Source organism: Panthera tigris, chromosome F3, assembly GCF_018350195.1.
Source record: "Panthera tigris isolate Pti1 chromosome F3, P.tigris_Pti1_mat1.1, whole genome shotgun sequence".
Classification (NCBI taxonomy): domain Eukaryota; kingdom Metazoa; phylum Chordata; class Mammalia; order Carnivora; family Felidae; genus Panthera; species Panthera tigris.
In genome coordinates this window covers 36959572-36986943 of record NC_056678.1, presented here as the reverse complement: position 1 = coordinate 36986943, position 27372 = coordinate 36959572, and the positions used below count along the sequence as shown (strand labels likewise).

The window sequence follows — 27372 nt, the reverse complement described above, 5'->3', positions numbered from 1 at the left end:
AAGGAGAGCAAAAATTAAATTAAAAATAAGTTTGGTTCACTTATGCATTACTAATATCATTGGATAGCGAAGTGTTTAACTGATGATGCAGATAAACACACAACCTATTTTTTCCTGACTTCTCAGCTCCTCTACCTCTTGCATCAATTCCTAACAACCCGCCCCCAACACACACACACACACACACACACACACACACACACACACACACACACGCGCGCGCGCGCACAAAAGCATGGTGGGTTCCAAAATGCGACCAGTTTAGCTCGGACGCTGGTCAGAAAGGACCCACACTTAGCACAGATATACATTAACTCTGTTCGGAATAGCAAACTGCACAGTTTTCAAGCGAAAAGGTCGGAGCAGGAAGCGCGCGTACTCGTCAGACGCCAGAGGCTGGACTGCGCGGGCTTCCAGGAACCTCTCCCGCTGCTCGGGGCGCGCAGGCGCACCGATCCCGGGCTCCCGCGGGGCCTGGGTGCGGCGGGGCGGGGTGCGGCGGGGTGGGGCGGGGCGGGGCGGGGCGGGCAGGAGGGGCCTCACCGCGCACGCGGCGGCGTGCAGGTCTGCGATCCGCCTCTCGGCCGCCGTTAACTCTTCACTCTCCCGACTGCTCGCCGCTCCCTCTAGTCCGCCTTGCGAGCAGCGCCCGGAGCGTCCGCGGTCTTCTTTAGAAGCGGAGCAGAGGGTTAAGCAGAGGTGCCGTCGGAACCCTCCCCCGACCCAGAGAAGTTTCGGAGGCAGAGCTGCTTGCGGTTGCGTCCTGAGCGCGGCGCGTGCCCACGCCGGGATCTGTCTGGCCGCCATGGCCGCCGTCGGCCCGGAAAGGCGGGGCGCCTCGCGCTGGGGCCCGGCGGGAGGGCCACGCGGGTCCGGGCTGCGCGCTGGGAGGCCGGCCTCGGGCCTCGGGCCCGCGCCGCGAGGACCCAGCTTTCGGCCTCCGCTGCTGGGTCCTGCTGCGGAAATAAAAATGGACTTTTTAGGCGGCCGATGAAGTTCCAGCACGATGCGGGGACGGGGAAGAATGGGCCATTTCTAATCTTGGGGCCTAAATTCTAAGCGGACATTTTTTTCTCATGTCACATTAGACTTGAGATCATTCAGCATAATCGCCACACCTGTTAAGATGCAAGAAAGGGATCAAAATACCCTAGGTTTGTTTATGATCAGCTAGGGTCTGTTCAGAAAAGGCTGGGCATTTACAGGTAACATGCACTATGAATAAAGCTGGCCTCGCCTAAAAAGAGGACCAAAAGTGAAATCGCACACTGAATAAGAAAAGGCAGTATTTTCATGTTGTTAAATACTTGCAAAATCCAGACAAAATTCTATCCTTTCTGAAACGTAAAAGTTATCGAGATACCCCCCCAAAATTGAATTTTGAGAACATTAGCACAAGCCCAGGAGGCAATTTCAGGTGTTAGAATTAAATTAACACCACTCCTACCCCTCTCCCTCCACCCCACCCCCTCAGCCTGCGTTTCTGCAAAGGAGGGTTGAAGAGTAGCCATTTTGTAAGTGTTCTTCAGTTTTCAAGAATTGAGGGCAGGAATCCATCCCCGAGGGCAAGATTGGATCGTTGAGTTGCACAGAAGTTTGACCAAGCCACCATAGGCCATCACTACTTTTTTTTTTTTTTTTTTTTTTTTTGGTATCTGCATTTACCATGTCTGGAATTTACTTAGTAGGTGCTGATTGAACCGACCGTATTGGCCCATTAAAAATTTCATAGCGAATTAGTATTTTTGGCAACTCTGTTTCCTTTGTGTTGGAATCATCAATTAGTTATTAGTTTAAAACCAGGAAGGCTAAAGAGGGACCTAAAGAAAAAAGCAGTGCAAAGGTGGGACGAAACTTGAGAAGGGACTCCATCCACCACAAGTCAGGTGTGTTTGTGTGCTTTTTCCCTAACCAAATTCTGGAATAAGTAAATAAGTCTAGAAGTTCAGATTGATTGCGTTGTTTTTTTAAAATTGAGGATAAGGACCTATTAATAATTGGTCTTGGCATTAATTCAAAGGGTGGGAACAACATTTTGCAGAGATGAAATAGTCTAGACCATGTTCAAATAGAAAATACATACTCTTACAACGGGGTTAAGTATTTTTACATGAAGCTTTTGTTCTGGTGGATGGGGGGGCGGGAAATCTTTGTGTTAATAAAATAGTTCTGTATTCTGATCATGATGGTCACACAAGTCTACACATGTGATAAGATATAGAACTCTATACACCTTGTTCCCATATAACATTCTTCGTTTTGGTATTGTACTATAAGTATGTAAGATGTAACCATTGGGGAAACCTGGGTAAAGGGAATCTATCTTTGCAACTTCTTGTGAAACCGTAATTATTTCCAAATCTAAGAACAATAGTTTTTTAAAAAAAGATGTAAAAATGGTTTCCAAATTACTTGTTAAGGTAGATCACTGAATTAGCCAGAACCTTTCTACATCTTCTCCATTCCCAGGTTTAAAAATCAGCCTTTTTGGTTAAGGCCCTTTGGGCGTTTAGGCTGAGAAAGCTGTTTTGTACTATTAACATGTTACTTGGGTGTGCATTCTTACAGATATTTATTTTTTAAATATAATAACAGCTAGAAATCTGTGTGATTAAGAGTTTAATAAAGTATATTATTACAAATAATTTGTAAACATTTGATAATTATCATTTAGACATTGAATAGATTATCTGCCTCCTTCAATTTTCATTTGATTTTCATACTTTAGAGTCAGTGTCATTTCACATCCAGTAAATTTCATTCATTGTGTCTCTTGTTTCAAAAAGCCTCCTCAGGGCTTGACCCTTACCTTATTTTAGCGTGTCTTCATTTCTTTTTCAATTCTCCACACTCACAGTGGACAAAACCGTATGAACGTGGGGGCACAGCGTCCTACCTTAGAATGGTAAAGTAAGTCCTCACTTTATTTGCAAAGCATTTACATCCAGATATGCTTTAGGAAGAGTTATTTTGTGTCACATATCTGCATGTAACATGAGATTGGATATATTTTATACTTCTTCCCATCATTTGAGATGCTTATGTTGATAATGAACATGATTGTTATTTTGGAGAGGAGGAGGAGAGGAGTTCAAAGAAATGCATTCCCCTAGGTTTCATCTATATTAATTTTTAAATAGATATGGTAGGCGTCTCTAGGTTTCAAGATACAGATCACACAACTTAATCTGGTTACAATAAAAGGAATTTGCTCATTTAACTATAAAGCATGACCTGATTCAGGGCTCAACAATATTATCAGGGCTCAGTCTTTCCATCTTCAGCTATGCCTCTTTACTGTTAATTCCCTTTTGAGTCAGGTTCTTTTCTCATTGGTGAAAGATGGCTGCAAATGGCTCCCAGGGCTTCATCCTTTCTCACCCTTGTCCATTTAAAATGAGAATCTTGTTATGAAGCTTCTAGACAAGAAGAAGCCTTTTTGCCCCCCAAAGTCCTAACAGTATCTCTCTTCACCGTGTGTCCATTCCTGGACCAATCTTTACAAGTACATGTTATCCATCAGCCAACCAGGCCCTATCTCTGCAACCGCCTATGTGCAACCCCATCTAAACCCCTGGCTGCGAAGGGCCTGTATTGATGCTGGGGGCACAGTTAACAAGTGTCCACTATAGTGTGACTTGCAAAGGCAAAACAAATTCTACCAGCCCACCCAGTTCTTTTAGGATTTCGTATTTAATTGTGATTTAAAACATTCTGTCACGGTTCCTCTGGTTCTCCTCTAGATGTCCTTCTTTTGATCTCCCACAATTATCTACCTCATTTGAGCTTTCTATATGATTCTTTTTTGCATTGTTTTCCCAACAGATCATAAACAAGACAGTAATGTGTCATGTACATCTTTGTTTCTCCACAGCCCATCTTACAGTACTGTGACACTTAGTGAATAATAAATAATGAATTTTTGGATGGATAAATGAGTCAGTGGTTCTTCATTCTCAAATACATATTCCTAACTACTGGACAAAATTTCCATATGAAATTTTAAAATTAACATTCTATACACTATTTGGAAATATTTACATTATTGGTTGTAAATAAATACTTTAAAAACTAGATGGTAAAGATACTAACTGAAATCTTATTAAATTGTATTTATTAAAGAAGATAGGGTCACTTTACTGACAAACAGGACACATGCATACATTATCAAATCATCTAAGCCCCTGAAATGCTATCTCTAAATGATTTTACATGCTATCTTTTAATAAACTGCCCTATTAGTATTTAATAAATTGCCCTATTAATAAATTGCCCTATATGTATGCCCTGTTAGTGGACAAATTAGTGCTGGAGTCACAGAGCTACCCACAGATTTCTTGTCCATATACTGCCTGTTTTGCACAGTTCTTTTTGGACACTGATTTATGTATTTGATGTTTTTCAAACAGCTGAATGGTGTGTTATGACATGTCATGTTCCATGTATAGTGCATTTTCACTATCAATTCTTATGATTGAGAGCAAATGTTACATGCCCCTAAGGTTGCCTATAGGGAATCTTTGTTTCATTTAATGGGACATCCAATAGCACACTTTGTTTCACAGAGCTGGTCTTAGAAAATTCTTTGGGGAATTATAAACACTTTTGTTTGCAAGCCCAGTGAATCTCTGCTGACTCCACCACGGATGCTGCCCCACCAATGCTGCATGCCCAGAGCACTACTGCACTTGGCTCTTACGTTCCTATTTTGTTTTTGTTTTCTTCGATGAGCTGTAGAAGGGCTATACAACATGAAGTAATCTAGCCATTTACCTCTTCTTTCATCCTCTCTGTCATTCTTTTTTTTTTTTCAACGTTTATTTTATTTTTTGGGACAGAGAGAGACAGAGCATGAACGGGGGAGGGACAGAGAGAGAGGGAGACACAGAATCGGAAACAGGCTCCAGGCTCCGAGCCATCAGCCCAGAGCCTGACGCGGGGCTCGAACTCACGGACCGTGAGATCGTGACCTGGCTGAAGTCGGACGCTTAACCGACTGCGCCACCCAGGCGCCCCTCTCTGTCATTCTTTAATGAATAGTAGTCTACCCCAATTGCCAACTTAGTGTCAAGGATAACTTGATGGTTAAATCCAGTGTATGTAGACAGTACTTACCTGACTAAAACTGCATGCTGCTTTCACAGCAGTCCATCATCTCCCCTTCTTCAGTAGTCTTCAGCCCTTCTCACTACGAAATAACTTCCTGAGGGGGGCACCTGGGTGGCTCAGTTGGTGGAGCATCCGACTCTTGGTTTTGGCTCAGATCATCGTGATCTCACGATTCATGAGACTGAGCCCCATGTTGGGCTCCGTGTTGACAGCATGGAGCCTGCTTGGGATTCTCTCTCTCCCTCTCCCTGACCCTCCCCCACTCATTTCACACACACTGTCTCAAAATAAATAAATAAGCATTAAAAAAAAAAACCACTTCCCTGAGTTTATCCATGCTTATGTTTTTAATCTATTACATATTTGCTAATAGTCCAATCTCTGCTTCAGAATCAATGCTTATGAGAGCGACACCCCTATCTATCCATCCACCTGCTGGACACCAGCACTTAGAAAATACCCCAAACTCATCATATTCGAGATGAACTTAATCATCATTCCCTTTGAAATCATCCCTGTTTATTGTCTTTTTTTTCCCAAATGTTTGTTTATTTTGAGAGAGAGAGAGAGAGAGAGCGCGCACGTGAGTGGGGGAAGGGCAGAGAGAGAGAATCCCAAGCAGGCCCAGCGCTATCAATGCAGAGCCCAACATGGGGCTAGATCTCAGGAACCATGAGATCATGATGTGAGCCAAAATCAAAAGTTGGATGCTTAACTGACTGAGCCACCCAGGCACCCCTGTTGTCTATTTTAAAGGCACAGCCATCCAACAATTCGTCTAATTTAGAGATCTTGGAGTGATCCTTAACTCTTTCCACATCTTCCCATCCAATCACCCACAACCTACCTGTTTCAGGTTTGCTTATCTGCGTCTCAAACCGGTCCTCCTTTGCCTCAATCATTGTTCTAGTTCAGGTCATTATCATTTCTTTCCCCATGACTACAGCTAGAGCAGAATGGTTCATTGATGTAAATAATAAATAATGAGGGCATATTCTGTATCAGGGCCTTCTGCTGAATGCTGGAGACTTATTGTTCATATGTTGTGTGTGCTATTTATTCTGATAAAAAAAAATGACCCTTATCTTTTTGGAGTGGTGAAGTTACACCTGTCCTTAAAGCCTCAGCCCATATGTTGTCCCCTCCAGCAAACTTTCCCTGACCATTCACTTTTCTGTTACCCCAGCTCCTCTGCAGGCTGGGCTGGGCACACCACCTCAATGCTCCCAGTGTATCCAAACCCTACACTGTACTTTCTTGTTGTGTAGTTTTATGTTTATGAGGGCTTTTTAATTGGCAGATTGTGAGACCTTTAAGGGTAAAGACTGTCTTATCTTTGTAATTATCTAGTAGCACAAGTACATAGGAAAGGCTAAAAAAGAAATGCTTGTTGAAATGTGTGGATGAATGAACAATGGGAGCAAAACCCCACATCTGAGTCACACAGCAAAGAAATGATACAAATGCCTTCCTGCTCATATTCACGGTTAAGAATCAGTATTGGGTTTTATCAACATATCAGTTGTTCTCAGGATATTGTTCTGAGACACAGTATACCAAGATAACAAGGTAACTATGATTTTATTTGGCAATCTACTTATTAAGTTCCCCCCAAACGGTCATTGAATTAATGGTAAGTGCAGTGTATGGGCTGCATTTCAAATGAAGTTAAGTTTATGTTGACAGTGAAGTCCAGCCTTGTTAACCCTGAACAATCATTCCAATTATAAACTACATGCACACAATCACTGTCACATAAAATATCAAGACTAATTACTTCTAGCCCTTTTGTTATGCAAGTATTAAAAATGAAACCTACTCTTAGGTATATTCAATATTAACAACGCAATCCCCACCAAGAATATTACTTTAAAAATCCAGCAAGAATTTAGTTCCATTTTTTACCTTATCACACACAAAAAATGGGTTAGTATCCTGCTTTTAAAATGATATGAGCAGCCACTGTTGTATAGGATTTCCCACATACCAACACAGTTGTAAAGAGATCTTGGTTAAGGCCATAAATACAACATACAAATCAGAGCATTGTTCTCTGCACTCTTGTTGCTGCCTGAGGGAGCAAAGCATGTCCACTGTTCCATGACTGGAATGAAAGGCACACTGAGTTTCAGGTCAAATATCCATGACATTGACGTGTATGACTAGTCTACTGAGTATGATGCATGTTAATATCTTCCCAGTGGTGGTGTGAGTGATATGCCTCAGTGATCAACACAGCACGCACGACCCCTTTAGTCTCTCTACAGGTGTAAAATTGATGCATCTTTGAAATCGTGTGGAATGTGAATCTTTCACGTGCAGTTAAACTGTAATATTGCTGTGTGAATTGTCATATTTGTGTAATTCTGTAAGGATGGCATCAACACCAGTTGCTCTATCTGATGATATTTTTGATGGCACATTCCGGATGGCATTGTTGTGAGCTAAACCTGTTTGTACCACATCATGGGACCAGTAATAAAACAAAAACCAAAGCATCATGGCTGACTGAGCACAGTGACAGTGCTCTGGCCATACTGTGATTTTTTTTTGAAATGGTGGTACATTTGGAACACAACTGGGTAATTCATCCACCAGTCTAAATTCCATGATAGTAGTAACATATATATTCTGCCTGCCATTTTATTCTGCTAAGAACAACAGAATAAAACCTACTCTTATGTCTAATTCTGACCCATAATTCTGCGGATGAATAATCCTTGAATGGTAGCATGTGGAAATAGTGTTGTCTTTGAAGTCCTTGAGTTGAATCTTTATCTGTCTGCTTCCTAGTCCGGTGACATTGAGATTATTTGACTTCTCCAAGCCTGGGTTTCCTCCTCTGTAGAATGTGAAAATTATCTCAGAGCTGAATTACCGTAAACACTAAACGAGATAGTGTATATAGAACATTTGACATGGTGTCAGGCTCACGAGTTCACTATTGCTACCATTGAACCAGGAAACTACTGTGTTTTCAGTCTTTCTGTATGTTAGCTCCTAGGTGCTCAGTAGTTCCGTTGCTATTTTACTATCCATCCTTTATGGCATGAGATTTAGCTTCCTTGAACAATTAATTACTTTTTACTCATAAATGATAAATACTTGCTAGATGTTTGCATAACTAAACAGTTTTCAATTACTTAAAAGAAAAATCTACACCACACTAAAAATCTTCTGTACAGAAAAGGAAACAACAAAATGAAAAGGCAATCTACCGAATGGGAGAAAATATTTGCAAACCATATATTGATAAGGCATTAGTATCCAAAATATGTAAGAAACTCATATGACTCAATAGTAAAAAACCCAAAGACCCCATTATGAGATGGCAAAGGACCTAAATAGACATTTTTACAAATAAGACATAAAAATGGCCAACGGGTATATGAAAAGGTGCTCAACATCGCTAATCATCACAGAAATCACAATGAGATATTACCTCACACCTTTTAGGATGAATATTACCCAAAAACACAAAACAAAAAAGTAACAAGTGTTGGCGAGGGTGTGGAGGAAAGGGAACACTTGTACACTGTTAGTGGGAATGTAAATTGACACAGCCATTATAGAAAACAGTACTGAGGTTCCTCAAGTTCAATTAAAAATGGAACTAACATATGATCCACCAATCCCACTTCTTGGTATATATCCAAAGGAAATGAAATCACTATCGCGAAGATATGTCTGTGCTCCAATTTTCATTGCATGTTTATTTACCAAAGCCAACATATGGAAATAACCGCTATCAGTTATGTATGTGTTAGTCTGGTTGCCTCTTTTTAAAAACAATAGCATTACAGAGATATTGAGGTATAACTGGTATACAATAAACTACACATATTTAATGGGCACAGTTTGATAAGATATACCCATTAAATCATCACAACAATCAAGATCATGAACATATTTATCATCTCATATTTTTCTTATGCCCTTTCATAATCCCTCCCTCCCAACCCTCCTTTTACCATATACTTGAAGAGCATGTGTATTCTGCTGTTAGGTGAAATGGTCTATAAATATCAATTAGGCCAAGCTATTAGTCAAGTCTTCTATGTCCTTGATAATTTTCTACTTATTTATCAATTCTTAAGAGCATTTAAATATCTGACATTAAGTTTGGATTTGTCTATTCCTGCAATTTTGTCAGCTTTTGCTTTATGTGTCTTGAAGCTCTGTTATTAGATGCATAAATGTACAGGATTATTTCCTCTTGATGAATTGAGTCCATTATCATTATATTATGCCCTTCTTCATTTATGCTATTTTTCTTTGTTCTGAAATCTGTTTTGTCTGATACTAATATAACCATTCCAGCTTTCTTTTGATAAGTGTTGGTATGGTGCATCTTTTCTTATCCTTTTACTTTTAACTTACTTTTTTTTTTTTTAACTTAAAGTGTGTTTCTTATAGGCATCATATACTTGGGTCTTTTTTAAAATTCAATTTCACAGTCCCTGCCTTTTAATTGATATTTAGACCAGTAGTGGCCAATGGTGGCTCTCCAAAATATATGTCCATGTTCCAATCCCTGGAATCTCTAAATGTTACCTTTTTTGAGAGACAAAGAAGGTATTTTTCAAATGTAATTAAGCCAAGGATTTTAAGATGAGGAGATCATCCTGGATTATCAGGGGTTTGGGGTTTGAGAAGAGTCTAAATCGAATGATAAATGTCTTTATAACAGACATTCAGAAGAAAAGACTACGTCAAGGTGGAGGCAGAGATTGTGGTGATGCAGGGATTGACGTGATGCAGCCATAAACTCAGGAACAGTGGGACAGCCATGAGAGGACGGAAGAGGCAAGGACTGTATTTTCCCTTAGAGCCCCCAGAGGGAGTTCAGTCCTCCTGGATTTTGAACTTCTAGTCTTCCAAACTGAGAGAGAGCAAATTGTTGTTTTAAGCCTGATAAAATATTTTTGTGTCATTCAAGATCCAATAGTCCCATTTCTCCCTTCAAAAGTTTTGCATATATATACACAATGTGATCTCTCAATCTTTGTGACGCCTTGTTTGTAAAATTGATCTCAATAATTCTCCTCATCCACATATTCATATTCCCTCACGTGATTTTTGCATCTCCTCCCACTAAGGGGTGGGTTAATCTTTCCCACTTGAATTGGAACTTGGTTATACTACTGGCCAGTGTGACTTCAGCAAATGTGACACAAGCAGCTGCTTGAAAAGCACTTGTGCACTGAAGCTCCCCCTCTTTTAGTTGGAAGCATGAGATCATGATGCAAAAAAGCCCATGCTAGGCTTTTGCAGAGGTCTTGAGAAGAAAAATCGGAGCACCCTTGCTGACATCCAGCATCAATTGGCAGACATGTGAGTAAGGCCATCTTAGACAATCCAGCCCCAGGCAATCTGTCACATGAAGAGGGCCTCATGAGTGATTTCTAGAGAGGAGAGAAGGACTGCTCATCTGGACCTGCCCAAATTGCTGCCCGCAGAGTCATGACCAATTTAAATGGCTCTTGGTTTCAGACACTAAGTATTGAGGTAATTTGTATTACATCAATGGTTAACTGCAACACTCTCCTAAACTCCTTGTTCTAGTCAAAGGAGGCTAATTGCAATAACAGACAATACCAAGATCTAAGTGGATTTTACACCGTGAAAGTTTATTTCTTACATAAAACCCACTGAGGATGTTTCTGGTCAGTCAGCTCTCCTCATCAGCCCTCCTTCAAGCAGCGATCCAGGAATTATGTCTTCCTTAATCACTTGGTGTGCTATTATCTAACATATCACCTCTCAGTTCACTGAAAGGACCATCTCAGCCTGGAAGTGACTTCATTCACTAGCCATATTGTCTTACCAAGATGTAAAGATGTAAAGTAGATAGGGAACGTATCCTGACTCTGTATTTGCCATCTCTGATTTATCCACATAGCCCTTTGTTATTCATACTTTCTTAGGACATGAACAAGTGTGTGTCCCTTCTTCCCACACGGAACTGTAACCTTAAAAATAGAGTCCTATCTACTAGTTTTTCTTGCAGTACCCAATCTAAATCCTTGTATATGGTAGAGATGCCCTAGTAAAGATTTATAGTCTTATATAATTTTCAATGTACATTAAGAAACTCTATTTTATTTAATTCTCAGCAAAATTTAAGATAGTAAATATATAATTATCTCCATTTTTACAAATAACAGAGCTGATGATCAAGATTTGTAAGTAATTTGTCCAAAGTTACTACCTAGGAAATGGCAGAGCTGGAACTGAAACCGAATAACCTGAACTCTAAGTCTTTATCACACTACCAGACACATTTATTTAAGTAAACTAAATCTTTGTCTTTTTTCCCCTAATTTATCCTATATCCAATTCAGTCACTGAATTCTGTTCATTCTTCTCTCATAACATATTTCCTTTCCTTTGAATTCTTATTGCAATTTTACCTGGTTTAGGTCATTGTCACTGTATGCCTAACTTACTGCAAAAGCCTCCTAAATTGTACCTACTGCCTCTAGTCTCCTCCTTCTCTAATTAATTCTTAATGCTGTTGTCAAAATAACAGTACTCAACACACCATTTCAATAGTCATTTTCTGGTTTAAAAAGCCTCAATGTCACAACTCTACATGTAGGAAAAAATATGGACTCATTAGCTAGGCATTTATGGTACTCCCATACTTTGACCCCTGAAATACCTTTCTAGTCTTATGTCTTGTTACGCTGTAGGTCACTCTGTCCTAGTCAGACTAATCTACCCAATCTCCCCTAAATTATCCATGTTGTAGGCATGTTATTTTGTCTCCACATCAGTTATTTCTTCCCTATGCCCCCAATTTTTTTTCACTGTCCATTCCTCCCCCATGGGTCCCTGAGAATAATTCTGACTAGTCTAAGTCAATCTTGGAAATCCCATTCTTCCTGCAGTTATTGATTTATGCAAATTCCTGGCCAATGAGACATGGGGGAATTTCCGCAGAGAGGCTTCTGGGAATGGTTTTCTTACTCTTATAAGACAAAAAGCACTTTGGTTTCCAGGTATATGGCATGGAAGATATGCTTAAAAACACCCCTACAAAAAGTTTAATTGCAAACATTTTTAAAATGTATTTTTATATTTAAATGTACAATGTATTGTACATATGTATAATTGTACATATTGTACAATGTAACATGTATTTTGTATTTAAAATGTATTTCTGTATTTAAATACAGTTAAACCTGAAAAAGTAGGGGAAAAGTCCAGGCAGCAAAACCCCAAAACTGAACTTAACATTAAAGTGGTAATTAATCTCTAACACTATTGTTGCCCTGGAGAACTTTGTTAGTCTTGGTAACTATGATGCTTGAGTTTTAGTGGATGAGTGAAGTCAGGAGATATGGCCTTGGCCTGCGCCAAATGAGTAGTTTCAGCCAAGATCCTGTTATACAGCTTAGGTATTCGAAAAGCTACACTCTTAGTCAGGGCCAGGACTGGGGTGAAGTCAGTAAGGCACTTAATTCACCCTATTCACAGCCCTGCCCTTAGTGAATGGGTAGACTGTAAAACAAATCTACCTCCCAGGAGTTAGAGTAGGAAGGGAACTTGTCTGTCTCTGCCTGGACGCCCCTAAAAATTTGTAAAGAGAGGTCTACCCACCCATGAGTTAGAGACGAAAAGTTTCATTTCCTACTGTATTAACCTGCTAGAGTTGCAATAACAAAATTCCCCAGATTAGATTGCTTAACCAGCAGAAATTTATTTTCTCACAGTCTGGAAGCTAGAAATCCAAGACTAAGATATCTTTAGGTGTGGTTTTTTCTGAGGCCTCTCTCCTTGGTTTGCAAATCACTGTTTTTTCCCTTTGTCTTCACATGGTCTTCCTTTGTGCATATGCATCCCTGGTGTCTTTTCCTTTTCTTATAAGGACACTAGTTCTATTGGATTAGGGCCCCACCATTACGACCTCACTTAAACCTAATACTTCTTTAAAGGCCCTAACTACAAATAAATCATATTGGGGGTTAGGATTCGACATATGAATTTGGGAGAAGTACACAATTCAGTTCATTATACCTACTTGGTCCATTAAAATCCAGGTCAAGATAAGAACAAGAATTTGTCCTGGGGTGCCTGGGTGGCTCAGTCAGTTAAGCAGCAACTCTATTTTGGCTCAGCTCATGATCTCATAGTTCATGAGTTCGAGCCCCTATTTGGGCTCTGTGTTGACAGCATGGAGCCTGCTTGGGATTCTCTCTCTCCCTCTCTCTCTGCTTGCGTTCACACATTCTCTCTCTCTCAAAATAAATAAATAAACTTAAAAAAAAAAAAGAATTTGTCCTAAGTTAGTAGAACCCCTGGCTGCCTGATAAAGCAAAATGAGAGAATAAATTCTCTCTACAGAGATAAAACTTCAATCCTGGCCCCATAAGATTTCTACAGAGAAAGTCCTGCTGATAGGATTCCACAACACACAATTACAAAGGACATGAGGAATCAAGGTATCATGAACCAACAGCAAACATAAATAACAAACAGTATACTTTAACAACCAAAACGAATAATTAAATTATCAGTTATAGAATATGAAATAATGGTCTAAAATGTTTAAAGAAATAAACATTGGAATTGCAAACATGAGACAGAAACAACAAAAAAGATTTTAAAAGCCAGATATATTGTAATGACAACGAATTGGAAATTCACAAATGAAAAACAGAATAATTAACGTTAAAAACTCAGTAGGGGAGAAGGTGCGAGATGGTAGCGTAGGAAGATCCCAAACTCATGTCCTCCCATGGACACACCAAATCTACAACTACAGAGGCACCTGGCTGACTTGTTGGTAGAGCATACAACTTGTGATCATGGTGTTGTGAGTTCAAGCCCCACTTTAGGGGTAGAGATTACTTAAAAATAAAACCTTTAAAAATTAAAATAAAATCTTAACAAAAAAATCTACAGCTACATATTGATGATATCCCTCTGGGGAAAAAAATCTGAAAACAGAATGAACTGTTTTTCATAACAAAAGATAAAAGGACTACACTGACATGGGTAGGAGAGACAGAGACATTGTCTCACACAAAACCACCCACGTGCACCAACACACAATTGAGAAACCTTATCAGACCGGTGCTCCTCCTGCAGGAGCAAGGGGTTGGTGCCCTACATTAGGCATCCTGGCCCCTGGGATCTACACCAGAATGATGAATTCCCAGAATGTCTGGCTTGGAGAACCAATGGTGCTGACATGGAGTGGGGGGGCCCCAAAGTGATGTAAAAAAACTGAGATTCTCTTCTGGGATAGCTTTAGTATAGTCTCACCAGCTCTCAGACCCAGAGGAAAAATAGCAATTTGAAAAGTACTATGTGAGGGAGATTCATTTGCTGATCTGGGGGCATCGGTGGGAGGGGTGTGGTACAGTAGAGATGTTCCCAGGAGACAGAGGAACTGGAAGATGCTATTGTACTTTCCCCATAATCTGCTAGCCCAGACAGACAAACTCGGGGGAAGCACCATCCCATTACCTTGCTGGGATGAGTGGGGAGTAGGGAGAAGTCTTGGTACCTGCTGAGACCACAGAGCACAAGAGATTGCAATGGTCTCCAGCTACCTGGCTATGTTGGAGAAGCATAAGCATTGGAAGCATTTTCCTGCTTCCTAGCTAAAATCTGTGAGTATAGGCAGTTGAGACACTCTCCTGCCGCATGGCTGGGGCTGGTGAGCAGGAGTGGTAGCAACATTCTCCCTCTCACAGCCTAAAGCTGGTGTGCATGCTCTAGCAAGGCACTATCCCACTGACTTGCTAAAGCCAGTGGATGCAGGCAGTCAAGCCATTTTCCCACTGTTTATCTGAAGCCATTAAGTGTCCCCTGCTTCCTACACACTCCAGCTGCCTTGCTGAAGACAGTGGGCACATGTAATCCACATAGGGGATACCCCTTGATCACTTGGCCCTGGTGGCCAAAAGGGCTGGCATTCCAGAGCTTCATGGGGCTCCAAACACCAGAAAGAGCTTTTGCAGGCTGCCACTCCCAGAGCACAACAAATACAGCAGACTGAAACACAACCCTAGTCTTTCTGTGGACAGAGCCTATTCACTTAGCCTGAAGCTTCAGCCTGAGGGACAGGCTTCAGTTTCCTACACATTAGGAGACTAATGAGGTGCTCCCAGGGAATGTAAGCAGGGAGACATTGTCCTTGTGTTCCCCCTTGACACTGCTACAGCTTGGCAAGACTTCTCAGAAAGGAGCTTATACACTTGTCTGGAGCCCAAATTTTTGCAACTATCATCCAGGGGACACCTGCATATCTCCTGGTCTGGAGGCCAGTAGCAATTACAATTGCAGCTTGATAGTCCATATATATCTGCATACTTTAAAAGCTGTTGCCTGAGTGTCTGGCTTCTAATCAGCCTGAAGTCGAATGCTAAATGAGACCCCTGCATCACTTACAGGTCTTGGTACAACCTCAACAATGGGGACATATCAATAATAAATCAGGCAGTTTAAACAATCACAAGGATTCCAGAGACAACCAGAGCTAGGGCAAGGTTAAATCAGAAGGGTCATCACCTACACAATACCACTCTTTCAAGACAGAGAGATAGCTGGTTTGCTTAATACATAGAAACAAATACAGAGAATCAAGCAAAATGAGGAAACAGAGAAAAATGTTCCAAATGAAAGAACAAGATAAAACTTTAGAAAAAAAACTTTGATGATATGGAGATAAGTAACCTATATGATAAAAAATCAAAGTAGTGGTCATAAAGATGCTCACTGAACTCAAAAAAAAAAAAAAAAGAATGGATGAATTCAGTGAAAAATTTAAAAAAGAGAAATAAAACATAAGAAAGTACCAAACACAAGCAATAGAGCTAAAGAACACAATAACTGAACTAAAAAGTACACTAGAGGGGTTCAATAGCAGACTGGATGAAACAGAAGAATGGATCAATGAACTGGAAGATAAATCAATAAAACTCACCCAGACACAGCAGCAAAAAGAAAAAAGAATTAAAAATAATAAAGATAACTTAAGGGACCTCTAGGACAGTATCAAGCATTACATTTGCATTACAGGGCTCCAAGAAGAGAAAAGAGAGAGAAGCAGAAATTATTTGAAGAAATAATGTCTAAAACATTTCCTAGTCTACCAAAGAAAACAGTTATTGAGGTTCAGGAATCCCGAAGACTTCCATATAAGATGAACCCAAAGAGAATCACACCAAGACACATAATAGTTAAACTGTCAAAAGTTAAAAAGTAAAGAGAGAATCTTAAAAGCAGCAGGAGAAAGACAAATCGTTACATGCAAGGGAAATACCATAAGGCTTTCAGCAGATTTCTCAGCAGAAACTTTATAACACAGAAGAAAGTGGCATGACATACTCAAAGTAATGAAAGGAAAAAAAAAAACACCTTCCAATCAAGGATCCTGTAGCTGACAAGATTATCATTCAGTTTTAAAGCAGAGATAAAGAGTTTTCCAGACAAGCAAAGGCTAAAGGAGTTTATCACTACTACACTAACTTACAGTAAGAAATATTAGTGACTTCTTTAAGCAAAAATACCTGGCACTAATTAAAAACAAGAAAACATAAAAAGAAAATTCTCAACTGGAAAAGGTAAATATATAGTGAAGGTAGTGGATTAAGTTACTAAAAAGGTTGAAAGACAAAAGGAATACTATTACCTATAACTACAATAATTAGTTAAGGGATACATAACATTTTAAAAAAAGTGACATCAAAACATGAAACATGATGTGAGGAGTGAAAATATAGGTTTTTAGAATGTATTCAAATTTAAGTTGGTGTCAAATAAAAATAGACTATTATACACACAGGTTGAGATATTTGAACTTCATGGTAACCATGAGCAAAATTTTAAAGTAAGCACACAAGAAGAAAATGAGAAAGGAATCTAAACATAACACACACACACACACACACACACACATCATCATCATCATCATCATCATCAACATCATCAACATCAAACCATAGGGGAAGAGAGAAAGAGAAGAAAAGGAACAGACAGAAACTATAAAAATAGCCAGAAAACTTTTAACAGAATGTCAACAACACATATCTATCAATAATTACTTAAAGTGCAAATGGACTGAATTCTTCAACCAAAAGACTGTGGCTGAATGAATAAAAAAAGAAAGACACATATATATACTGCCTATAAAAGACTCCCTTCAGAAGGACCCACACAGACTGAAAGTGAAGGGATGGAAACAGATATTCCATGCAGATGGAAACAAAAAGAAACCTGGTGTAGCTGTATTTATATCAGAGAAAAAAAAATAAACTTTAAAACAAAGACTCATATTAGACAAAGAGGGGCACTACATAATGATAAAGGGGTCAATTCAGCAAGAAGATATAACATTTACTAATATATATGCACCCAACATAGGACGACAAAATACATAAAGCAAAAATTAGTAGACCCAAAGGAAGAAATTGATAGCAATAGATAACAGTAGGGAACTTTAACACCCCATATACATAACCCAGACAGAAAATCGATAAGGAAACGTCAGCCTTTAATTACAAATTAGGCCAAATAGACTTAATAGATACATGTAGAACATTCCATCCAAAAGTAGTAGAATACACATTCTTTTAAAAGGCACATGGTGGGGGGCGCCTGGGTGGCTCAGTCGGTTAAGCGTCCGACTTCGGCTCAGGTCATGATCTCGCGGTTCGTGAGTTCAAGCCCCGCGTCGGGCTCTGTGCTGACAGCTCAGAGCCTGGAGCCTGTTTCAGATTCTGTGTCTCCCTCTCTCTCTCTGACCCTCCCCCGTTCATGCTCTGTCTCTCTCGGTCTCAAAAATAAATAAACGTTAAAAAAATTAAAAAAAAAATATCTTAAAAAAAAAAAAGGCACATGGAATATTCTCCAGGATAAATCACATGCTAGGTCACCAAAAAAAAAAAAGTCTCAACAGATTTAAGAAGATTGAAATTATATCAAGCATCTTTTATAAATATAATGGTATGAAACTAGGAATCAATTACAAGAAAAAAACTGGAAAAACTACAAATATGTGATAAACAAAAATGCTACTGAACAACTATTGAGTCATAGAAGAAATCAAAGGGTAAATAAATAAACAAATATCTAGGGACACATGAAAACAGAAATACAACATACAAAAATCTGTGGTATGCAGCAAAAGTGGCTCTAAGTGGGAAGTTCATCGCAATACAGGCCTATCTCAAAGAAACAAGAGAAATATCAAATAAACAATTTAACATTACCCCTAAAGGAACTAGAAAAAGAAGCCCAAAGTTAGCAGAAGGAAGAAAATAATGAATATTAGAGCAGAAATAAATGAAGCAGTGGAAAAGATCAATGAAACTAAGAGAAACAAACGGACAAGCCTTTAGCTGGACTCACAGGGGAAAAAAACCGGGGGTTCAAATTAAAAAATCAGAAATCAAAGAGAAGCTACAACTGATACCACATAAATACAAAAGATCACAAGAGACTACTATGAACAATCATACACCAACAAACTGAGCAAAAGAAATGGATAAATTCCTAGAAATTTACAATCTTCCAAGACTGAATTATGTAGAAATAGAAAACCTGAAAAGATCTATTCCTGGTAAGAAGACTGAATCAGTATAAAAAATCTCCCCAAAAACAAAAGATGGATTCACAGGTGAATTCTGTTGAACATTCAAAGTAGATTTTATACTTATCCTTCTCAACTCTTCCAAAAAACCGGTAAGAGGGAAGGCTTCCCAACTTATTTTTACAAGGCCAGCACTATCCTGGTACCAAAACCAGACAAGGTCTCCACACAGGCAAATATCTGTGATGAACATGGAAACAAAAAATCCTCAAAAATATTAGCAAACCAAATTCAGCACTATATTCAAAGTTTGATACACCATGTTCAAGTGGGATTTACTCCTGTGATACAAAGATGGTTCAACATCTGTCAATCAATCAACATGATAGACCACATTAGCAAAATGAAAGGTATAACTCATATTATCATCTCAATAAAGGTAGAAAAAGCATTTGACAAAATTCAACATCCATTTATGATAAAAAGTTTCAACAAAGTGGGTACAGAGGAAATGTACTTTAACATAATAAAAGCCCTATATGACAAACCCACAACTAATATTATATCCAACAGTGGAAAGCTGAAAGCTTTTCTTTCAAGATCAGGAACAATCGAGGATACCCAATATCCCCAGTTTTATTCAACATAGTATCGGAAGTTGTGGCCACGGTATTAGGCAAGAAAAAGAAACAAAAGGCATACAAATTGGAAAAGAAGAGGTAAAATGTCTTATATTCAGATGACATGATTTCTATATAAAGAAATCCCTGAAGATTCCACCAAAAAGTTGTTACAACTGATAAATGAATTCAATAAAGTTGCAGGATGCAAAGTTAATATACAAAAATCTGTGAGTTTCTATACTAATAGCAAACTATCAGAAAGGGAAATCAAGAAAACAGTTCCATTTACAATTGCATGAAAAAGAATACAATGCCTAGGAATAAGTTTTACTAAGGAGGTGAAATACAGGTACACTAAAAACTATAAGACACTGATGAAAGAAATTGAAGAAGTTACAAATAAATGGAAAAATATTCCATGTTCATAGATTGGAAGAATTAATATTGTTAAAATATCCATACTAACCAAAGCAATTTCTAGATTCAATGCCATTCCTATCAAAATTCCAATGAAAATTTTCACAAAACTGAAATAAATTCTAAAATTTGGATAGAACCATAGAAGGCCTCCAATACCCAGACCAATCTTGAGAAAGAAGAACAAAGGCAGAAGTACCATGCTCCCTGATTTCAAACTATGCTATAAAGCTATAATAATCAAAACACTATGGTAGTGGCATATAAAACAGACATGTAGATCAATGGAACAGATTAGAGAGCTCAGAAATAAACCCACAAGTATATGGTCAACTAATCCATGACAAAATAGGCAAGAATAGACAATGAAGAAAGGACAGTCTCTTCAATAAATGGTGCTAGGAAAACTAGATAGCTATATGCAAAAGAATGACACTGGACCCCTGTCTTACACCACATACAAATATTAACTCAAAATTGATTAAAGACATGATTGTAGGGGCGCCTGGGTGGCTCAGTCGGTTAAGCGTCCAACTTCGGCTCAGGTCACGATCTCACAGTATGTGAGTTCGAGCCCCGCGTCGGGCTCTGTGCTGACTGCTCAGAGCCTGGAGCCTGTTTCAGATTCTGTGTCTCCCTCTCTCTCTGACCCTCCCCCGTTCATGCTCTGTCTCTCTCTGTCTCAAAAATAAATAAACGTTAAAAAAAAAATTTTAAAAGACATGATTGTAATACCTGTAACCATAAAACTCCTAGAAGAAAACATACACAATAAACTCCTTGACATTGGAGACAAGGAAAATAAAACAAAAATAAAACAAATGTGACTACATCAAACTAAAAAGCTGCTGCACAGTGAAGGAGATCACCAACAAACAGAAATGCAACATACTGAATAGGAGAAGATATTTGAAAATCATGTATCTAATAAGGGGTTAATATCCAAAACATACAAAGTACTTCTACAACTCAGTAACAAAAAAAACCCAAAGGATCCGAACAGACATTTTTCCAGAGAAGGCATACAAATCCAACAGGTACGTGAAAATCTGCTTAACCTCACTAATCATCAGGGACATGCAAAAAACCACAATGAGATATCGCTTCATACTTGCCAGAATGGCTATTATCAAGAAATAACGAGTGTTAGTGAGTATGTAAAGAAAGGGAACCTTCTTACACTGTTAGTAGGAATGTAAATTGGTGCATCCACCATGGAAAACAGTTTAGAGGTTACCCAAAAAATTAAAAATAGAACTACAGCAATTCCGCTATTGGGTATCTATATAAAGAAAATGAAAACACTCATTCTAAAGGTTGGTACACCCCTATGTTCATAGCAACATTATTTATAATTGCCAAGATATGGTAACAACTTAAGTGTCCTTCAACAGATAAATGGATAATAAAGATATGACATACGATACTACTGAGTCATGAAAGAATAATAAAATCTTGCCATTTATGACAACATGTATAAACCTTGAGGGTATTATGTTAAGTGAAATAAATCAGATAGAAAAAGACAAAAACCACATGATTTTACTTACATGTGGAATCTAAAAATTAACAAACAAAACAAAACAAAGCCCAGACTCTCAGATACAGAGAACAGATTGGTGATTGCCAGAGGGGTGAGACTGGAGGGGAGAGGTAGTGAGATGTGTGAGGGGAATTAAGAAGTACAAACTTCCAATTATAAAATAAATAAATCATGAGGATGTGATATACAGCATAGGGAATAATCAATAATATTGAATTAACTTTGTACAGTGACAAATGGTAACTAGATATATTGTGGTGACCATTATACTATGTACATAAATGGCAAATTACTATATCGTACATCTGAAACTAATATAATATTATATGTCAATTATAATTCAATTAAAAAAAGAAATAACGTAAGCAAAATTCCTTAAAAAAATAAATACTGAGTGAATGAATTAAAGAGCCGATATAAGCACAACTGAGGTGAGACTTAGTTAATTGTCTAAATTGAAGTACAGAAAGACCAAGAGACAGGAGATTTGTAATAAGGGTAAAAAGACATAGAAGATAGAAGGAAGATAGAATTAGAACATCTAACATGTGCCTAACTGGAGTTCCAGAAGTCGATAATAGAGACAATGAAAAAGATTCTATAACTGATTGAAGATACAATCTGATTCTCAGATTCAGAAAGTACAATGAATACCAAGAGAATAAGTAAAAAAGCACTAACAAATATCATGGTTAATGTGCAGAACACTAAAACAAAGAAAATATTTTAAAAATAGCCAAAGAGAAAAAGGCAAGAATGTCTACTCAGGAATTACAATTAGACTTGAAGTCAGCAACGATGCAAACCAGCAGCCAGTAGCATAACAGCTTTAAAATGCTATGATAAAATCCCTGTCAACCTCGAATTGTATATCAAAGCAAGCTACTCTGTGAGAATAAGGGGAAAACAAATATGTTTTTAAACAAATATTTAAAATATTTACCATCAGTAGAAACCTAGTAAAGGAATTTCTTGATAATGTTCTGCAGAAAGAACAGACGTGAGAAGGTAAGATAAGCAATAAAAATGATAAAATGTGAGAAAAGCGAAACAAAGACTGATTATTTTAAATTACACTAATGTCTTGGTAACAAGATTTAAACAACACTATTAAATAAAGCTAAACTAATGGTGAAAAGTAAGTTGTAAGCCAAGAGAGGAATAAACAGAATGAAGGAATACAATAATCTTGTATTGTTTGGGAAGAAGAAAAAACTACAGAATAAACCTTAGGTCTAGTTAAATGTGCTTACTAAATTTCAAAGACAACCACAAAGAGTAAAAAATAGAGCACATAATTTTGAAAACAAAAAAAAAGTGGCATAAGGAAAAAAATCAAACCCAAATATGGCAGTAAGAGAGAGAAAAATAAAAAAAGGGGGATGAGTAAGAATAAAATTATAAAAACAAACTCAACTATATCAGTCATCATAAATAATGAACTCACTTCCTTATTAAAAAATGAAAATTAATAGAAAGCATTTTATTTTATTTTTTTCCCCAATATATGAAATTTATTGTCAAATTGGTTTCCATACAACACCCAGTGCTCATCCCAAAAGGTGCCCTCCTCAATACCCATCACCTCCCCTCCCCTCCCTCCCACCCCCCATCAACCCTCAGTTTGTTCTCAGTTTTTAACAGTCTCTTATGCTTTGGCTCTCTCCCACTCTAACCTCTTTTTTTTTTTTTTCCCCCTTCCCCTCCTCCATGGGTTTCTGTTAAGTTTCTCAGGATCCACATAAGAGTGAAACCATATGGTATCTGTCTTTCTCTGTATGGCTTATTTCACTTAGCATCACACTCTCCAGTTCCATCCACGTTGCTACAAAAGGCCATATTTCATTCTTTCTCATTGCCACGTAGTATTCCATTGTGTATATAAACCACAATTTCTTTATCCATTCATCAGTTGATGGACATTTAGGCTCTTTCCATAATTTGGCTATTGTTGAGAGTGCTGCTATAAACATTGGGGTACAAGTGCCCCTATGCATCAGTACTCCTGTATCCCTTGGGTAAATTCCTAGCAGTGCTATTGCTGGGTCATAGGGTAGGTCTATTTTTAATTTTCTGAGGAACCTCCACACTGCTTTCCAGAGCGGCTGCACCAATTTGCATTCCCACCAACAGTGCAAGAGGGTTCCCGTTTCTCCACATCCTCTCCAGCATCTATAGTCTCCTGATTTGTTCATTTTGGCCACTCTGACTGGTGTGAGGTGATATCTGAGTGTGGTTTTGATTTAATAGAAAGCATTTTAAAATATATATGCTGTTTAAAAGAAACACACCTACAATACGAGTACAAAAAAGTTGAAAAAGAAAAGGTGAAAAGGTATCTTGGCAAATTCTAACCAAGATAAAGCTGCTACAGTCACATTAATATCAGACAAAATAAACCCTAAGGAAAAAAATATATAATGCAAAGCCACACTACGTAATGATAAAAAGTGTCTAAGGTAATATGCACTTGAGATTATAAAATAACTTCCTAAATGTGTTTACGTGTGGCTGTAGAAATCTACAGCAAGCATCCTAAATGATGAAACTTTCAAAGAATTTCCTTTAGAACATGACATAAGACGAAGATAACTATTATCACTTCTGTTCAACAACGTGCTGAAAGCCTTCCTGAGCATGAAGACAAGATGGAAAAGTAAAAATTGTAAACCTTAGAAAGACAAAAATAAAACATTAAAAAATTGTCACAGAGAAGCACAAAAAAGTTTAGTTATATTATTAGAACTAATAAGAGAACTTAACAGGGTTACTCTTTAGAAGGAGATCAGAATCAATGTTGAAAGATCAACTTGACCGTATGCATGTTACAAATCATTAGAAGATACAGTTTTAAGAGACAGACTTACAATGCATGAAAAAGATAAAGCTATTAGCAAGAACTGTGCTAAGCCATACTGGAGAAAGTTTTAAAACATCATGGGAAGATATAAAAGATGACAAAGGCATTGAAGAAATACCAGGAATAGAGACTCCATATGATAGCAATATTGATACTTCAATTGATCCCTATAGTCAATGCATTTCCCATCATAAAAACCAACAGCGGTTTTCAATGAACATGAAAAGCAGATCTGAAGATGGAATCATTTTTTAAAAAGGAAGTATTTTTAGTGGAATTATTTTATATGGAAAAGAAACAGACTACGCAGGAAATTTTAAAAAGGAATAACAAGAGATCGGAGAGCGACTGTCCTATCATTTCCAGATCGTAAAAGTAATGCAATTAGAACAGTGTGGAGTTGGAAAAGTGATTGACTATAGTCATTGGGAGAGAGCAGACATGACATAAATGGATTTGCACATATAAAGAAACGATATGGAAGAGCAGTGGGGAATATGTGAAGGATTCAATAAATAGTCCTAGGACATTTAGGTAAGCACGGGATTTCTATCTCACACTATATGCAAAAGTTAGTTTCTGATAAATAAAATCCTTCAAAGTAAAAAGCAAAACTTTACAGTTTTCTAAATTTTTTAAATGTTCATTTATTATTTTTTGAGAGACAGAGTGAGGGGGGAGTGGCAGAGAGAGAGGGGGACACAGAATCTGAAGCAGGCTCCAGGCTCTGAGCTGTCAGCACAAAGCCCGACATGGGGCTCAAACCCACAAACTGGGAGATCATGACGACCTGACACTCGACCAACTGAGCCACCCAGGTGCCCCAAAACTTTACAGTTTTCTAAGGCAATATGAGGGATTACTTGATGAACTTTGAATTAGGATAATTTCTTTTTTCTTTTTTTAAAGCAAGCTCTATGGAATTTATCCAAAGGATACAGGAGTGCTGATTCATAGGGGCACATGTACCCCAATATTTATAACAGCACTTTCAACAATAGCCAAATTATGGAAAGAGCCTAAATGCCCATCAACTGATGAACGGATAAAGAAGATGTGGTTGATATATACAATGGAATACTACTTGGCAATGAGAAAGAATGAAATCCTGCCATTTGCAGCAATGTGGATGGAACTGAAGGGTATTATGCTAAGTGAAACAAGTCAGTCAGAGAAAGACAGGTATCGTATGTTTTCACTCATATGCGGAACTTGAGAAACTTAACAGAAGACCATGGGGAAAGGGAAGGGGAAAAAATAGTTACAAACAGAGACGGAGGGAAGCAAACCATAAAAGACTCTTAAATACAGAGAACAATATGAGGGTTGATGGGGGAGGGGTGGAGGAGAGGGGGAAATGGGTCATGGGCATCGAGGAGAGAGCACTTGTTGGGATGAGCACTGGGTGTTGTATGTAAGCTCCGAATCCCGGGAATCTACGCCCAGACCAAGACCACACTGTATATATACACTGTATTTTAGCCAACTTGACAATAAATTATATTTAAAAAGTAATAATAAACAAAATCATTGTCCATATGAAAAAGAATAATTAATTAAGCTGTATGCTCAAAATGGAGCTTCAATTCATCACCGTGAGATCAAGAGTCACATGCTCTACAGACTGAGCCTGCCAGGTGTCGTCTAGGAATATTTTCTTAAACAATATATAAAAAGCACAAAATATAAAGAAATTGATGGATAAATGTGGCTACATTAAAACTAAACCTCTGTCCTTCAAAATCTACTACTGAAAGGAAAAAGACAAGTCCGAAACTGGAAGAAAATACCTGTCATATGGACAACTGACGAAAGGTTATTGTTCAGAAAATATAATAAACTTGTACGAATCAATAAAAAACAACAGAAAATAATAAAAATTTCAAAACACATGAATAGTTATTTCGAGAAGAGGAAGCAAATCACTAAGGGAAAAAAATAAAAGACGTTCAACCTAAATTCCTCAGAAGAATCCAAATTAATACCACAATTTACAACTTGGTACTATTTTATAACGAAACAGATTGTAATAAAAATGTTTAAATATGACAACATGAAGTATGTCTAGGAACTGGAACAAAGGAAATAGTTACATTCTGTGGGTGGGACTGTAAGTTGATACAACTGCTTTCAAAAACAATTTAGCACTCTGATAAACTTGGAGATATGCATGTCTCACAGCCAATAATTTCACTTTTGGCAGCATATCTGATATGTTTTTCTGTAGCCTTGCAAAAGAATGTTCCTAACGTCAGTTTGCAATAGCAAAAACCTGGAAACTATGCAAATATCTGTTGTCAAGAGAAAAAAAATATATCGATATGGTCTAGCAACGGGATACTGCACAGCAGTTAGAACAAATGAACTGCAGCTATACAAAGCAACAGGGAAGGTTCTCACAAATGTAACATTGATGAAAAACAGTTGAATATATAGAGGTAAAGCTATTTTTTTAAATGTTTTATTTATTTTTGAGACAGAGAGAGACAGAGCACAAGGGGGGAGGGGCAGAGAGAGAGCGAGACACAGAATCTGAAGCAGGCTCCAGGCCATGAGCTCTGCCCCTAGAGGTAAAGCTATTTAAATAAAGTTTAAAAACATGCAACATCAACAATATATTATATGCAAACAGCAACAACATATATTTCAAAAACTATAAAGAAAAACATACATTTATGGTATGAGAATGTTCAGCTAAAATTCAGCAAACCCCGGGGCACCTGGGTGGCTCAGTTGGTTAAGTGGCCGACTTCAGCCTAGGTCATGATCTCATGGTTCATGAGTTCGAGCCTCGTGTCAGGCTCTGTGCTGTCAGATCAGAGCCTGGAGCCTGCTTCAGATTCTGTGTCTCCCTCTCTCTCTCTGCCCCTCCCCCACTCATGCTCTGTGTCTCTTGAAAATAAACAAATGTTTTAAAAAAAATTCAGTATACCCCATTACTGGTGTTTAAAGAACTGGTAAGATGGGGCCCCTGGGTGGCTCAGTCGGTTATGCGTCTGACTTCGGCTCAGGTCATGATCTCTTGATTTATGAGGTCGAGCCCCGACTGTGCTGACACCTCTGAGCCCAGAGCCTGCTTCAGATTCTGTGTCTCCCTCTCTCTGTGCCCCTCCGCTGCTCATGCTCTGTCTCTCTCTATCTCTCAAAAAAAAAATAAATGTTAAAAAATATTTTTTTAGAGAACTGGTAAGATGCAACATGGAATGATTCTACAACTGTTCTTCATTTAAGCATTTCTAAAGCAAGTGTCTCTAATTTTTAGGGTTTTTATTTT

General features: G+C 38.2%; 1 protein-coding gene across 3 annotated transcripts in view; it reads right to left on the bottom strand.

The window, feature by feature from the left end:
• CF3H1orf53 (chromosome F3 C1orf53 homolog) overlaps positions 1 to 27372 on the bottom strand; it is a 107284-nt gene that overhangs the window by 4330 nt on the left and 75582 nt on the right. For 2 of the 3 annotated variants that reach the window (XM_042976472.1, XM_042976474.1), the window contains one exon: positions 544 to 956. In XM_042976472.1, the coding sequence (XP_042832406.1) occupies positions 544 to 807 (264 nt within the window). In that variant the 5' untranslated portion in view covers positions 808 to 956. The remainder of the gene's footprint in view (positions 1 to 543; positions 957 to 27372) is intronic. The other variant, XM_042976473.1, reaches the window with a different exon arrangement.